This window comes from Medicago sativa, chromosome 6 (assembly GCF_051527215.1).
Source record: "Medicago sativa cultivar Bolivia chromosome 6, Bolivia_mono, whole genome shotgun sequence".
Taxonomy (NCBI): Eukaryota; Viridiplantae; Streptophyta; class Magnoliopsida; order Fabales; family Fabaceae; genus Medicago; species Medicago sativa.
The window spans coordinates 30,508,831-30,525,305 of NC_140754.1; the positions used below are offsets into that span (position 1 = coordinate 30,508,831).

At 36.5% G+C, this 16,475-nt stretch overlaps 2 protein-coding genes across 2 annotated transcripts; both read right to left on the reverse strand.

Moving 5' to 3' along the window:
* Positions 1–10,491: 10,491 nt before the first annotated feature.
* Positions 10,492–11,643, reverse strand: LOC146914454 (uncharacterized). The gene has a single exon (XM_085721072.1). It carries the CDS (start codon positions 11,641–11,643, stop codon positions 10,492–10,494), a length of 1,152 nt encoding a protein of 383 aa, XP_085577198.1.
* A 3,607-nt stretch (positions 11,644–15,250) lies between these two features.
* LOC146914455 (uncharacterized) lies at positions 15,251–16,226 on the reverse strand. Its single transcript, XM_085717318.1, has one exon. The coding sequence runs from the start codon at positions 16,123–16,125 to the stop codon at positions 15,598–15,600; it is 528 nt and encodes a 175-aa protein (XP_085573444.1). The 5' UTR covers positions 16,126–16,226; the 3' UTR covers positions 15,251–15,597.
* Positions 16,227–16,475: the final 249 nt, after the last annotated feature.

Below are 16,475 nucleotides of genomic sequence, written 5' to 3' on the forward strand. Positions count from 1 at the left end.
AACAGAGGCTTAGCCAAAACAGATGGCTTCTGCCTCTGTACTGATGAAGTCCGGATTATATAATCCGACCAGGTTTATCACTTTCCGGATTATATAATCCGGAACATCGTTCACCACCCCTTTTGTTGACTTTCAACGGGGTGATTTACACGTTTTGGATTATATAATCCGGAAGTTTTCCACAATTTCCGGATTATATAATCTGAATTCATCTATTCATAACTGGCATCATCATCCATCAGGGTGGATGAAGTGCCAAAATTCACGAATAAATACGGAGTTAATATTCCGGAACGTGTTCGGATTATATAATCCGAACAAGGGGTATTTTTGGAAGAAAAAAAGGGCGTGTGAGGAAAGGCGTAGGGTGGAAAAAGTAAATCTCAATTTAATTTAAGAAGGAGGCCAACAAAAAAAAAAGGGGGCTTAATGTAGGCTTTTTAAGTGGGGCTTTGCATTTTGGGGCTCTATTGACACCTCTATTGATTCCCAAAGGGATTTGAGAACGCCATTGATGCAGGCTAGGATCGAAGAAAGCTAACTGATTCCATATTGAAATTCTGAATGTAACTGTATTTGTATTCACTGTTACAAGGTTAAGTCAATGTATATATATAGAGTTCTCTTACTCTGGGCCTGTTTGTTTTGGATTTTTTTTGAAAAAAATCTATTTTTCTAGTAAAAAATCACTTTTTTAGTTTTTGTTGTGTTTGTTTGAGATTTTTAAAAAGTCCATTTTGCTAAAAAAATCATTTTTAGCCTCAAAATGAAAATCTATTTCCAGTAGCTTTTCCAAAATCTATTTTTTTTCTTAATGCAAGGAACTCAAGTGTAAGTGTTTCAAATCTCAAAAAAATGATTTTTATGATAGTAGACAAACAGAAATAGCTTTAGATTTTTTTAAAAATCTCTAAAAAAAAATCTCTAGATTCTTTTAACTCAAAATCTATTTTTTTTAAAGTCGAAACAAACGCAACCTCTATCTAACTCAACAGCTGGCACATGCACCAGCTGTCATGACTAATCACTAAGACTAATCACTAAGAGCATCTCCAATGGGGGGTCCTTACTTAACAAGGACCACTCCCCGTTAAGGACCCTCCATTGGAGGAAGAAAAATTGAGTCCCCGTTAAGGAACGGGCAACTATATAAGGACCCTCTCTCTCCTGGGTAACTAACGGGTCCCACGTTTAAAAAAGTAATAAAATGTGTACTACTTGGTCCCACTTGCATAAAGAAGTAATAAAATGTGTACTACTTGGTCCCACTTGCATTAAGAAGTATTAAAATGTGTACTACTTGGTCCCACTTGTAAAAATGAGTAATAGATAAATTATTTTTGTTTAATATGTAAAGATAGTGGGACATATTTAAGTACTTTTCATTGAAGTCCTTATTAGTGTATTGTCATTGGAGTCATTGAGTCCTTAATATGTACTTTTATTAAAAAATTATAAATGAGTGATGTGTCACGTGGGGTCCATTTAAGGAGTCCTTGTTAGAGCATCCACAATGGTAGTTCCCTAACAAGGACTCCTTAAATGGACCCCACGTGACACATCACTCATTTATAATTTTTTAATAAAAGTACATATTAAGGACTCAATGACTCCAATGGCAATACACTAATAAGGACTTCAATGAAAAGTACTTAAATATGTCCCACTATCTTTACATATTAAACAAAAATAATTTATCTATTACTCATTTTTACAAGTGGGACCAAGTAGTACACATTTTAATACTTCTTAATGCAAGTGGGACCAAGTAGTACACATTTTATTACTTCTTTATGCAAGTGGGACCAAGTAGTACACATTTTATTACTTTTTTAAACGTGGGACCCGTTAGTTACCCAGGAGAGAGAGGGTCCTTATATAGTTGCCCGTTCCTTAACGGGGACTCAATTTTTCTTCCTCCAATGGAGGGTCCTTAACGGGGAGTGGTCCTTGTTAAGTAAGGACCCCCCATTGGAGATGCTCTTAGGGACTACCATTGTGGATGCTCTAAGTAAGCTAACCTTACTACACTACTCTAACAATATCCAACATTAATCTTAGATTTTGGATCATTATCTAGTACTTAGCGTTAGTTTTTTCAAGATTTTCAGGTTTAAAATCAATAGACCAAGTGAATAAATGTTACAAACTTGGTTATAAATACCGTGTTCTAATTGAAAAAAAAATTGAAAGAAAATTTGACCCTATGCATATCTTATTGACTTTGAAAGAAAAAAAAAATTGATGAACCTTTTTCCAAGAGGTGTTATTCTCCATCTATCAGTAAAGGTCGCAATTTTATGACTCCTTTGGTATCTTCATTGCGGGGGCTATACCATTCTAGCCATGATTCTAAGACTGGCTAAGAGTAATACCACTAACATTAAGAGGTGATTTCACCAAAAAATTAACTTGATTTTGATATAGATATTTCCCTTGCTTTGATGACTTATTTCTTGAAAGAAAATACAGTCATTAAGAAATTTTATTAGAGAAATTTTTTTTTGACCGAAGAAAATTTAACTATTATCATTAATCAACCAATGTTCAATACAAGAAGGATGAGAATCAAAAATACGGTGACTAGCCCAAGAACAGGTCGCCCTAGCTAAAGTATGAGCAACCATGTTCGCTTGTCTCCTAATAAACTTCACCTTGAAGTTGCAATGTAAAGATAACTGATAAATAATACTAGAAACAATAGCGTAGAATTCCGAAACACCATGGCCTGAAGACGATAGCGCTTGCACTAGAGTAGATGAGTCGGTCTCGAAGACAACCTGGTCCCATCTGTTTGCATCAGCAAAGTTAAGGGCCTCGAGCAAAGCTATTGCCTCCCCCTCCAAAACTGTCATATTTGCCCGCTGTCATTTCGTCTGAGCCCGGATAAATTTCCCGCGAGAGTCTCTAACACAACATGCAAAAGATGTAATATGGTTTCGGTCATGGAATGCGGCGTCCACATTGCATTTCAACCACGTCTCACTCGGTTTCTCCCAAACCGAGTTGTTACCTTGCACTCTATTCTGCCCGTTTTGCACAACCGGCGGTGAGGACTATTTATGAATCTCTTGCCATTGCTGCCAAGCATCTAGTGCTGTCCTCCCGATGCTAGTTGAAGTGTGATGAGCGTAATTCCAAATGACATCATTTCGTGCAGCCCAAATTTGCCAAAGAAGTAAAGCCACCCGACTAGCAATGTCTCGGCTTTCTGAACGACATATATCAAAAACAAAATTTGTCAAACTGCTCACAGTTTCAACTCGCGGTTGCAGCACAGTTGAAAGCCCTGCCCAATACCAACTCTCACGCGCCAGCATACAACCCACAAAAGCATGCCAATCATCCTCAATAGTGGTATCACACCATGGACAGATTATCTCACATTGTACATGTCGTGATTGTAATCGGAGACGCGTCGGAACACACTCTCTACAAATCCTCCATAACATATTACGAGCTTTATGTGGGGAATTCACCTTCCAAATTTTATGCCACTCTCCTGCAACATGGAATCGATCGGTATGTAGCAATTCCATCATATCCAGTTTATAACCAGTCTTGACAGTATATCTCCCATTATGTTCCATCATCCACGTTATTCTATCATTCTGAACTTCCACAAACAATGGTTTGTCAAGAATAGTCTGCACCATATCATTTGGAAACAAAGATTCAATCTTATCAATATCCCAAACTCGTTCCTCGGCAACTATCAGATCGGATACACTCAAACTATGCACATCTTGGCTTTGTGGGGATTGAATCCAGCTACCTTGGACACCTCGTATCCATGGATCATTCATCACGCTAACCTGCTGCCCATTTCCAATTGTCCACCTACATCCATATAGAAGTAACTGGCGCGGATTCCAAATACTCCGCCAAGCAAAGCTCGGGTTATAACCGAGTTTAGCACCCAAAAGTGAAGAACGAGGAAAGTACCTCGATTTAAAAACTCTAGCAACCAGAGATTCAGGTTTAGATAGAAAACTCCAACCTTGATTAGCTACCATAGCGAGATTAAAGGCTTTGAAATTCCTAAACCCCATTCCACCAAATTCTTTGGGGAATGCCACACGTTCCCATGTCATCCATTTAATCCCGCGGTTGTTACTCCTTCCTCCCCACCAAAACGCATTGATCATCTTCTCAATATCATCTATAACTAAATTCGGCAGAAGATAAATACTCATTATGTATGAAGGAATAGATTGTAACACAGATTTGATCATAACTTCCTTGCCCGCCTTCGATAATGCCGTCCCCTCCACACATTTATTCGTTTCCAGATATGATCCTTGATAAAAGAAAAAACAAACCTATTATCTCTACCAATCATCGAAGGTAATCCTAAATACTTTCCAGTACCCATCACATGTCGGACACCAATAATGCGTGACAAATCCTCCTGTGCCACCCCACTCATATTGCGACTGAAGAACACCTCAGACTTTGATAAGTTAATTTCTTGTCCGGATGCTGCCTCATAAGTTTTAAGAATAATAAGTAAACGTTGTGGTTCCACCATATTGGCCCTGCAAAACAAGAAACAATCGTCTGCAAATAACAGATGGGACACCACTGGTGCGCCACGACAAACTTGTACCCCATGAATATCACCTCTATTAACTGCCTTATGTATTAGAGTAGAGAGGCCTTCAGCCACCAATATGAATAAATATGGTGATAACGGGTCACCCTGGCGCAACCCTCGACCGGGTACAATAGGTCCCAACCTGTCATAGTTCATAAGCACTGAATAAGTAACAGAGCTAACACACATCATCATCCACTGCATCCATTTCTCACTGAATCCCATTTGCATAAGCACACCACGAAGAAAACCCCAATCCACTCTATCATAAGCCTTGCTATCAATCTTCAGGGCCAATTCCCCTCTCCATCCCTTTGTCTTCCTCTTCATTGAGTGGATTATCTCGGTAGCTATTAACACGTTGTCTAGTATAGAGCGGCCCTCGACAAACGCTGATTGCTCCTCTAAAACACATTTATCCAAACATCATTTCAGTCGATTAGCGAGTAACTTCGACACCATCTTATACAAAACATTACATAAAGATATAGGCCTAAGATCCTTCATAGTATCCGCTTCTTCGCACTTCGGGATCAAACAAATATTTGTTTCTGTAAGGTTTGAAGGGAAGTAACCACGATCCAACCAAGAAACCACTGCCTGAAAAATATCATCACCACACACATGCCAGAATCTTTGATAAAATGCCAGATTAAAGCCATCTGGACCTGGGGACTTGTCCGATTGCATCTGAAAGAGGGCTTGACGCAATTCTTCTTTTGTAATAGGTGATGTACGCATAATATTGTCATCCATCGAAACACATTGGCTCATCAAATCCAACACCGATTCATGAACAGCCGTATTTGCAGCAAATAATTGCTCAAAATAATCATGTGCCACAGTACACATATCTTCCTGCGACGTAGCAGTCCTCCCATCATCCGTGCGGAGCTTACTAACCTTCTTCACTTTTCCGCGGGCTACCGCAGATGTATGAAAGAACTTTGTATTCATATCCCCTTCCTTCAGCCAGTGCATTTTCGCTCTCTGCTTCCAAAAAGCCTCCTCTTGTACAAGAAGTCGCGCATGCTTCTCTCGAGTTGCGACATAATGTTGACGCATCATACCATTCGGCTGAGCAAGTAGTTCCTCTAAAATACGGACACATTGGTTAATTTCATCCTTGAACCAAACTCTCTTCCTCCTACCCCAACTTTGCAACTTCGTAGAGCAATTCATAGGACCACTCCAACCCCATAGGACCACTCCAACCATCCACCACCACCTCCTCAATATCGTCCTCTAAGAGCCAACTGTTTTCAATTTAAAAGAATAATTATACCTCTGATGAACCGTAGGTATAGTATCAAGCAATATTGGAGTGTGATCTGAGTGAGAAGTAAGCAAGTTTGTAAGCTTGACTTCTGGAAAACGTTGCAGCCATTCAGAGTTTCCCATAGCAATATCCAATCTTTCTTCTAGCACTCGATTGGTACCCGGACTCTTGATCCACGTAAATGGGTGACCATGCAATTTAATATCGGATAAAGCACATTCATCAACCGCTTCACGGAAGCCCATACACAACTAATTAGGATGAGGATGAACACCAGTTTTGTCTTGTTGAGACAATAAGTCATTAAAGTCCCCGATGATACACCACGGAAGTGATGATATATCCCACAACTCCCGAAGTAAATCCCAATCATCATGATGACGGGCATGTTCAGGAAAACCATAATAACAAGTTAATCTCCAATCATCAGCTTCTTTATCCTCCACAATCAGATTAATGAAATTACGAGAGTAATTTAACACACGATGTTATACCCTAATTTTGGACCTAAAAATACTTGTTCAAAATTTTCTTTTCATCTTTGATATGTCTATTACTTTTGAAGAATTGCCAATTTGCTACTGTTTACACTGACGTTTCACTCTGCTTTATCTCACAACCTAGCTTTACAAATCTTTTTAACTGTGCATTTGTCCATGTTTTCTTGAATTTCAAGTCATCCAAGACATCTTTATTGCATTTTAAATCATTTGAATTTGTCTCTGATCAATTGCATCTTTCTCTGCATTTTATTTCAATGTTATTTGCAAAATTCATGGAAAAGGGTATTTTAGTCATTTCCTGCATTCAAATTCATTTTAATCTTTGAAAATTGTTTGTATCTTTTCATTTGATTTGTATAAGTCTTTGTTTCACTCTCATGTTAAAATCCATTTCAAAAAATCACATTTGCAGTCATTTTAAGTCAATTTAGCCCTTAGGGGCATTTTAGTCATTTCCTATGTTAAAATCTCTTTCAATCTTTGAAAAATTGTTTGAGTCTTTCCAAATGGTTTGAATAAGTCCTTGTTTCAATTCCATGTCAAAATCCATTTTAAGAATTGCATTTGAAGTCATTTTGAGTCAGTTTAGCCCCTAGGGGCATTTTAGTCTTTTCATGTGTTAAAACTCTGTTCAAATTCTAAAAATTGTCTCTGAGTCTTTTCAATTGGTTTAAATAAATTCTTGCTTTAATTTCATGATAAAATCCATTTTAAAATTGCATCTGAGTCATTTTTAGTCGTTTTAGTCCCCAGGGGCATTTTGGTCATTTCACACGAAATTTTGACAGAGAGAGGTTACTTTGAAGTACCTCATTTAAGTAATTGGTTCATTTTAGTCCGTTTCGTTATTTTTTTTACATTTTTTTAATCAATTTTAGGTTTAATTGCATTTTAGTCCTTAAAGTCTTGTTATTTGCATTTTGGTTCTTTGTAGTTTGTTATTTTGCAGGTCAAAGTTGGTCAAAGTTAGTTGGGGTCCAAGTGCCACGTGGCATCACATCATTGCGCAAGCATCCTACTTGACATTCTATAAATAGGTCAAAGTCATGGTCAAGGTCAATACACACTAATGATTCAATCATTTTTTTTACAAGTCCACAAAAAATCACAAAATCTTTTTCTCTCAATTTTCCCTCTCTTCTAACAACTTTCTCTCTCTTCTAACTAACTTTCCACCATAGCCAAAAAGCTTCAAAATCTCCATAACTCCTCCTTCAATCTTCATCTTCAACTTTAACCACCATTTTCCACCACCACAAACCTCCGTAACTAACTCTCACCACCCCCAAAAACCAACCCTCACCTTCAACAATCATCATCACCAATCTTCATCCCCTACAACATCAAACCTCCGCAAATTCATCACCAAAACAGCTTCACGGTTTTATAAATCGACAACACTGTTCTTTTATTCCTCCATTCACAAAACGGATTTCAAACTGATCTCAGCAAGCAATCCAAACTCGAATCCACCAACAACAATTGGTTAGGTTCCGAAATCCTTCACAAAGGCTCGCGAAATCAAAACTGAGGACGAAGTCAACAATTCACGGAACCAGATCGGAGCTGGAGTTACAAGTTACGGATCGGATTGCGAAAAACGTGAAGAAGCAAGGTGAAGTGGAAGTACAAACCGAATCGGCTCCTATCTGATAGAGCAGCAATCGATGCCGAAGAAGAAGACAACCGAATTGTTTCTCTGTAAATCAAGAGGTTGCTGGTTCGAAGCTTTTGAACGAAACAGTGGTTCAACAACCACGTCCAGAATCGCCAACCAGAGAGGTAAGAAGCTCCGTCGAATTCATCTCTCTATGTGTTCGTGTTTGTTAAGCGTTTGTGTTTGAATCCTTTGAAAATTGGTTTTGAATCTGAAAGAGAGAGAGAAATCTGAGTATTGGTGGTGTGTTTTAGTCAAAAGGCGAGTTTGCTTCTAAGATTCCAACGCCGAAAAACTCGAAATCGCCGGAGAAGAAGGCTGAGGGTGGTGGTTCTTCTTTTTTTTTTCCTGTTAGTTGAGAGAGAAGGGAGTATACGGCCATGTTAGGATGAAGAAGAATAACTTGTTCTTTTAACTAAACCCATAACCCACAAACCCGCTCCAGTGACCCAACCGGTCCAGTTTTCCCTTACCCAGGCCCAATTTCGAAACTGCTTTTAAGCCCAGGCTGCATTTCATGTGCTGTTTTGCTTTTTTTACCGCCTGCAATGCTTACTGCACCCCTCTGATTGCCATAAATGTTTGATAAAAATCTCCAAAAATTTGTACAATTACTGTCTTGTTTTCTTGATGAATTTTGATATATTTTGCATATGAATCTTGATAAAATTTGTGTGAGAAGTATTTTATGTTTTTGGTAATTCAATGTGGTTTAATTCTTGTACAAATTTTGTTAAAACTTCTAAGCTTTTTTGTGAACTTTTTCTTGACTAATTTTGGTACTTGAGGCTCAACTTTTGGAATGTATGTGCTTGTTAAATCCCTTTCAAAAAGATATGTGTTGTTTCTTACGCTCGATTTCCGTTTTTTCCCTCTCTTGTTTTTAGTGTTCTAATGGATTTTAGGTATATATGAAACTTTATATGTTTAATGCTTCTTGATCTTTTGTGTGTTAATTTTCACCCTTCAAAAATACTCCAAATATGTGCTCGATGCAATTTTTCTTCTTCTATATTTCTATGTGAATTTGCCTCTTGTATGTTCTATGTTCCTATGCTTTTTACCATTTCAAGTGCTTATAAAAAACTCTCCAAAAAACTCTATGTGATTGCATATACTTCTAGTGCGATTTGTTAGTTTTTTTTTTTACCATTTCTTTTATGCAACATTTCCATCACTTCATGCATTTTCGTTCACTAACCCCTTTATTTCCATCTTGTGTTTTTTTAGCTTCATTTTCCTTGCCATTTTAATTTTCATGCAAGGGCTTAGAATGTAAAAACCTAGGGATTCTTGTACTTTACTTTTATGCAATTTTAATTCTTACAAGATCATAGCATGTATCTAGGCCAATGATGTAAAGGACAATGGACTCTAATGATGTACACCGACACAAGCACCGACACATGCACACACATCACATAGATATTTTTAGATGTATGGCTAGGGTATGCATGTTTAGATGTATGTTTAGGATTGAATGCTTTAGATGTATGTCTAGGAACTTTGAAACTTAGAAAAAACTCTCTTTTCCCAAAAACATGAACAACATCACTCAAGTGATTTTCTTAATAAACCTTGGGGTCCAAAACCCCATTGATTTTCTCTTTTATTTTCTTAATCAAAATTTCAATGAATCTTAATCATAATTGACTCTTTTTTCAAAATCACTAATTCAACCTCACAATTTCACAATCTTATGCCCTTGAGGCCTCTCTCTCTCTCATTCTTCAAAATCCCAATTTTCAAACTTAAAATCAATCAACAAAAAAAACAAAAACATTTTTTGGAAGAGAACTACGGTGGATTTGATCCCTTAAAAGGGTACGTAGGCAAGGAATCAAAATTCCTTCAATTCAAATAAAATAAAAATTCAAACGCTTTCTTCTCCCTCCAATTCTTGACTTAGTAAACCTTAGGTGTAAATATCAATTTTCAAATAGCATTTAAAAATAAAGCGCGCGCGTAGAAAGTAAAGACGGTTCCTATAGGTTACTATAGTCGTTATGGGTGCCTAACACCTTCCCGTAGCGAAAACAACTCCCGGACCTCGATTCTCAAGGGTTTTGCTTATTTTTTCCCTTCCCAAGAAAAAATAAGATATCACCGGTTAAAAAGGTTCAAACTTAATCAATGTTTGACACCCGAAAACCAAGATAAAACACACGACAATTAGCAACATTCTTCCAGAACACTGCCAGCCCACCACTCCTGCCTTCCACATCAACTGCTAGGCATGAATCATATCCCAACATTACACGGATTTTTTCCATGCTTCGATTATTAGCCAACATTTCAGATAGGAAAAGTATGTCTGGTTTGTGTCCCCGGGCCAAGTTTTGAAGATTAGGAACTGCACTCGGGCTGGCCAATCCCCGGCAGTTCCAACTCAAGATAATCATTGGTCCCGGCAGTCCTGGCTGCCAGGACGTGCCGATAAAAAATGCTTGTTAGTCTAGTTTGTGGAATCCTCGACAAGTTGTTTGTCCTCTCGCATACGCTTTCTCTGAAACTGATATTCCACATCTGCATTATCTTCTTTCTCACTAGTATTGTGCACCTGGTTGTGGTTATCAATAGTTGAGGAAATGGTTGAGCATGATGTGCTTGACCTCATATCCTTGGTAAAATTCAGTAAAGGAGCATTTGCATGCCTTAACTCCTTCACACCATTGATGGCCCCATCTGACACAATCGTAGAACCAATATGCGTACCCATCAGTACCTGACATGTGTTCACCTTCGCCATAGTAGTCGGAGAAGCCTGTTGCCTATTGGACTCAGATTGTCCATCTGTTTCGGCCCTCCTCCCTCTCTCCTTCTCCACATCAGCCTTAATACCCCCATCCTCCCGCAACCACTGTGATGACGCCCTCCCACCCAGCTTCCATGGATCTGCCCTAATCGCATTTGACCACCGTTTTGGAATCACGACATCTTGCTGAGAGAACCTAACCTCACACTTGTTCTCGCCATGCCCTAGCACCCCACACACAAAACAAAAGGTTCCTAACTTCTCATATTTGAAATTTACCACACACCATTCTCCCCCATTCGCCTTTATCTTCTTCCCTATCTTCAATGGCTGTTTGATATCAAATCTCACCTTCAATCTCATATACTCACGCCAGAAGCTAGAATTGTTATTTGCATCATATTCCAAAAACTCTCCAATATAATTCCCTAATCCCATTCCGACTTTCTCCTTCATCATACCAGTTGGCAAATTGTAAACCCTAACCCAGAGATTCATATAATTCAACTGTATGTCCTTCAACGACACCCCTATTCGCAGCTTTTCCAAAACCAATGAGTGATTATCATATGTCCACGGACCACCCTTCAGTACCTCCTCCATATCTAGTTTATGAAAGAATTGGAACAAGAATAACCCTGGTTGCGCTTCCTTCACCGCCACCCCCTTCACCGGTCGCCACACCTCAGACATCCGTACTTTCATCTCCTTCAATCGAATAGGACGGTTGACAAGAAAACGACCGACCAAACATAGGCGTGGATCATGTTCAGCACTCTCTTCCTCCTCGATATCGAAACTCAGTCCCTCGTCATCACTCAATGATAAGTCTTCCAAATTCACCTCTGTCATCGTACCTACACTTGAAAGAAAACCAGCACCACAAACTCTTACAAGAAGAGAAACACAAAAGCTCTCACAAAGATGGAGAGAAAACCTTCAGCAACCGTTTTGAAGAATAGCAGAGAAATTGAGTTTTTAAGAAACTTGGATCGTTTTCAAATTATCGCGTTTTCACTTTCAGTTCATCGCAGTGGTGTTTTCACTCTCAGTTTATCGCAATCGCGAATCTGACGTTTTCACTGTCAGTTTATCACAATCGCGTTTCAGTAAATCGTTCTCGGTAAACCGCGTTTTCAATTTTTCTGGCTGATTCTGAATCGCTTTTACTGGATAGCCAAAATTGAAATAGTAGAATCCCTCAATAGTTCAGAATCGCAGAATCGTGTATTGAAAAGTATTTAGATTGTGAATCGCAAACCATGATAGAATTCAGAAGCGCAACCGACTTATTGTTTCCCGTGGAATTCAGACTCGCAAACCATGGATGAAACACAAGCAAGCTATTGGAATTTTAGAGAAATTAAAGACCTAAAAAAGGTCATTGAAGTTGGAAGAGTTTCTACCTTTAGTGTTTTGAAAATAAGTTGAACTAATTTCTCATGATCTCCATGAGTAATCTTTCAACCTTTCTCATGTATTTCAAAATATAGTTTCATAATACCTCTCCTACTTTGAGTAATAAGGTACTTAACAAGTTTCATTAGAGGATTTGTGGACTACATGTAGAAGTTTAAGACACCATATTGATTATTGAAACTTGACTAAGTCTAGATATATTTGAGAAATCATATGTTATAATACTCTATCATTCTACATAAGATAGTGTTTGAATTCGAATATTTTAGGGGTGGGCATGGTTCGGTTAACCATCAAAACCGAACCAAACCGAACCAAATTGCTCAAATGGTTCGGAATAACCGAACTGAACCGTTTAAAGTTTGGAAGTAACCAAACTGAACCAAAGTTATGGTTCGGTTAACCATTTGCTTACCAATTAATCAAACCGAACCGAACCAAAACAAATATTTTTTTCCAATGAATAAAATCACTTTTATTAAAAAAATAACAAATTGAAATTAAAAGCTAGAGTAGCTTATTTCTTCAAAACAACTTATCTTATGCAAAAACAACTTATTACAATCTCTTTATTAAAAAAAAAAACTTATTCAAAACAACTTATTTTATGCAAAACTTCTTATTTTTAAAAACAGCTTATTCAAAACAGTTTATTTTAAAACAACTTATTTATGCAAAACAACTTATTTTAAAAAACAGTTTATTTTTGCAAAACAACTTATCAGCTATTTATTCAAAACAACTTATTTCATATAAAACAACTTATTTTATAAAAAAAAATGTGTTCCTTGAATTATTTCACTAGTACTACAGGATATCTTATCGTCATTGTTTGTGCAATTCACTTTTTCTTTTTGAATTTTTTTTACCACGTAATAGCTTTTTAATTACATTGCTTTGTAATTTTATGGTGAAGAGATCCAAGAAAGAAAACAACTTACTACTATTTGATTTGATTCCATTACACGACTAGCCGAGTTGAATTTCCTACCTAACAAGCATTTTTGTTTTCAACATTTATACTTTTCCTTTTTTTTTTCCATCTCTCTTTCTGGGCCACAACAAAGCTCGTGCGGTAAAAGGGATGAAACAGTGTTACCCTAAGACTATAGATAGAAAATATAAGTAAAAAAATGTAGCACTAGTACTAAGTGAGTAAGTGAAGTGTGTTAAATAATGTAAATTTACATTGCATTTTGATCATTCTGATTCTACTAAATGCGTGACATGAACCAGCTTATAGCATAAAATAAGTTGTTTTTATAATAAGCTTTTTGAATGAGCTGTTCTTTAAAATAAGTTGTTGTGCATAAAATAAGTTGTTTTTATAATAAGCTGTTTTGAATAAGCTATTTTTATAATAAGTTGTTTAGAATAAGTTATTTTTTAAAATAAGCTGTTTTCATAAAAAAAAGCTATTTTGAATAAGTTATTTTTTTAAAATAAGTTGTTTTGCATAAAATAAGTTGTTTGAATAAGCTGTTTTTAAAATAGAAATGGTTAATGGTTCGGTTCGGTTCGGATAATTGTGGTTACTAACGGTTCAGTTCGGTTACTGAATTGTTATCAAAATAATGGTTCGGTTCGAGAATTGGTTAAAAGGTTCAGTTAATTTTAATACGGTTCGGTTCTGTTAACCGGTTCGAATTGGTTTTTGGTTATTTTTGCCCACCCCTAGAATATTTCAATGGATTCTAAAAACACAGATTAACATTCTCTTTCATTTTTGTTCTTCTCCTACTAAGAATTTTAATAGGACTTAAGATATCTTTGAAGAATGATTAGATAGAACCAAAAGTCTTCTAAAATGATTAAATACTTAGAAATATATTATTTGCAATACATCTTTTCTATTTATAGAATGCAATAGAGATCAATTAACTAAGTGGCTTCTTTCCATCCATGGATTAACATTAGTGGACACCCGGATTAAGAAGAAAAAACTCGAAACCAACTTGAACCATTTAACTTGAATTCCCCATAATAAATACGGTCTTTACTCTCGAGGTTAAGTGTTCAGTCAAGAGACCGGAGCTTTGATATCAACTGAAGTTGAAGGAAACACAAGAAAGGGGGGTTTGAATTGTGTTTATGGTTAAAAAAAAAAAAAAAAACAAACATTTATTTTAACTATTTCATAGTAAAAACATTTTTATCAAAAACATTCATCACCTAGTTTGGTACGATTTACTTAAGCCCATGAGTAGAACCCAACCCAAAAGACTAGTCCAATAAAGACGATCTTTACTCTCACAAGGTTAAGTGTTCAGTCAAGAAACTGGAGCTCTGATATCAACTGAAGTTGAAGGAAACACAAGAAAGACGGATTTGAATTGTGATTATGGTTTTAAAAAATATTCATTTATTTTAACCTTTCATATTAAAAACATTTTTATCAAAAACATTAATCATCTAGTTTGGTACGATTTACAAGATTTCAAACGCTGATTCTGCGTGTGCAAAATCTTTGTTCGGACTCACGAACAGAAACACATAAACTCTTTCGTGCGTCCAAACACAGATCACAGGCTTGAAGGAAAATCATGGAGATCATGTGTTCGCGCAGAGACAGTGGCGCACGCTGTAGGGGCAGAATTCGAATTTTCTCAAGGTTTGGAATGCTTAAAGTCCGTTATACCCTTAGTTGTTGATCTTAAAGCTCCTAAGGAAAATACTATACGCTTAGAGCCTACATTACTGAGGATAAATTATAAGGATACGTATACATGACTTTTAGGGCGTTACACAATGCAGTTTGGCTCTTCGATTTTTTCTACTATTTGAACATTGCCACATGCAAGAAATTGTGTCACAAATATCTTAGTACCAAACTTTCGGGTAGAATTTGTTAGAATATAAAAATAAAAATAAAAACGATTCAGTATAGTTTAAGATGTTATATCTACATCATCTTGTATTTCTAATGATTTCTTTCATATTGAAATGACATGGATTTGTTTCCGTCAACAACAAAAAAAACATGTAAGAGAAAATATATTCGGCATTTTCTTTAATACTCTTAATGAGAGACGAACCAATGTTTGAATCAAAATCGAGAAATATATTCGCATTTAATATCCAACACACCTTGAATACAATTTCCTCCTATGAAGGAAACCTTTGAGAGTGAGAAGAAAAAAAGATAGATAATATATTAAAAAAGAAAATAACCAATTGATTAGAAACCATCCAAATATATAAGATGGTTGTTTTTTTTTACAACATCCAAATATATAAGATGTTAAATATCATCCTCCACATTACACAACAATTTTGAAGACCACAAAAAAAATATAAATAAAAACTTCCCCACTACACATATTATGTCTTCCTTTTGACAAAAAGGCCTAGCAGCGCAGCTTGTTGCATGTTTGTCTTCTATTCATATTACCCTGATAGTTTTACTGGAAGCCTGTTTGTTGCCAAAAATGCAATTTTACTAAGCAACATGATCTCTTTATTCAGAGTAGAAAGGACAGGATTGTGAATTTTTGCATTAGCCAAGGCAGTGTCACATGTTGTAGGTCCATCACCAGCAGTTTTGGCATCATAGTTTGATGTCATGGTATCTAACCTCAACTCACCTAATGAACTTTTGAATGATGCAACCACCCCATCATAATCAAATGTAGCACATTCCTTAATTGCTGGTGAAGGGTTTGTCTTCAATAATTCCTTTATGTGAATCTGAGCTTCTGTAGACTTTTTAATTCCCAACTCTAGGATGAGTTGACATAGCTCAAAATCGGTTCTCGCGGTGGCAATCTTTGGTTCGGTTTTCAAAAGGTTAAGGCAACAGTTTTGGTCTTCTTTGGCTTCTGCACATACCTGTTCGTATAATGCGTGGCCGGATGCTTGAGCAATAAAGATCAAGGAAAGAGTGAACAACAAGGATGAAAGTTTTGAGGAGTTCATTTTTCTTTTGGTTGTTTTGGCAAAAGAAGAATTCAAGAGCACTTTGTATTATGGGAGAGATGGATTCTTCACTTTTATGGTGTTCTTTATATTCCCATTCAAAAATAGTAATTTTGTACTAGTGGCATATTTTTTAGTATGTAATGGTTGGCTTAGAGTAATGATGTTAGTTTTGCTATTTTTATATATTTACTTAATTTAATTTTAGCATCAAATTGTTGAAGGTGACAAAGCAAAGTTTTTCATTTATTAATTTTCAATTGTGAAAAATTAATGTATCCACATGAAAGCACTAATACTTTTAAGGGGCATGCTAATGTTCACACTTATGACACATGTTGGAAGATTCC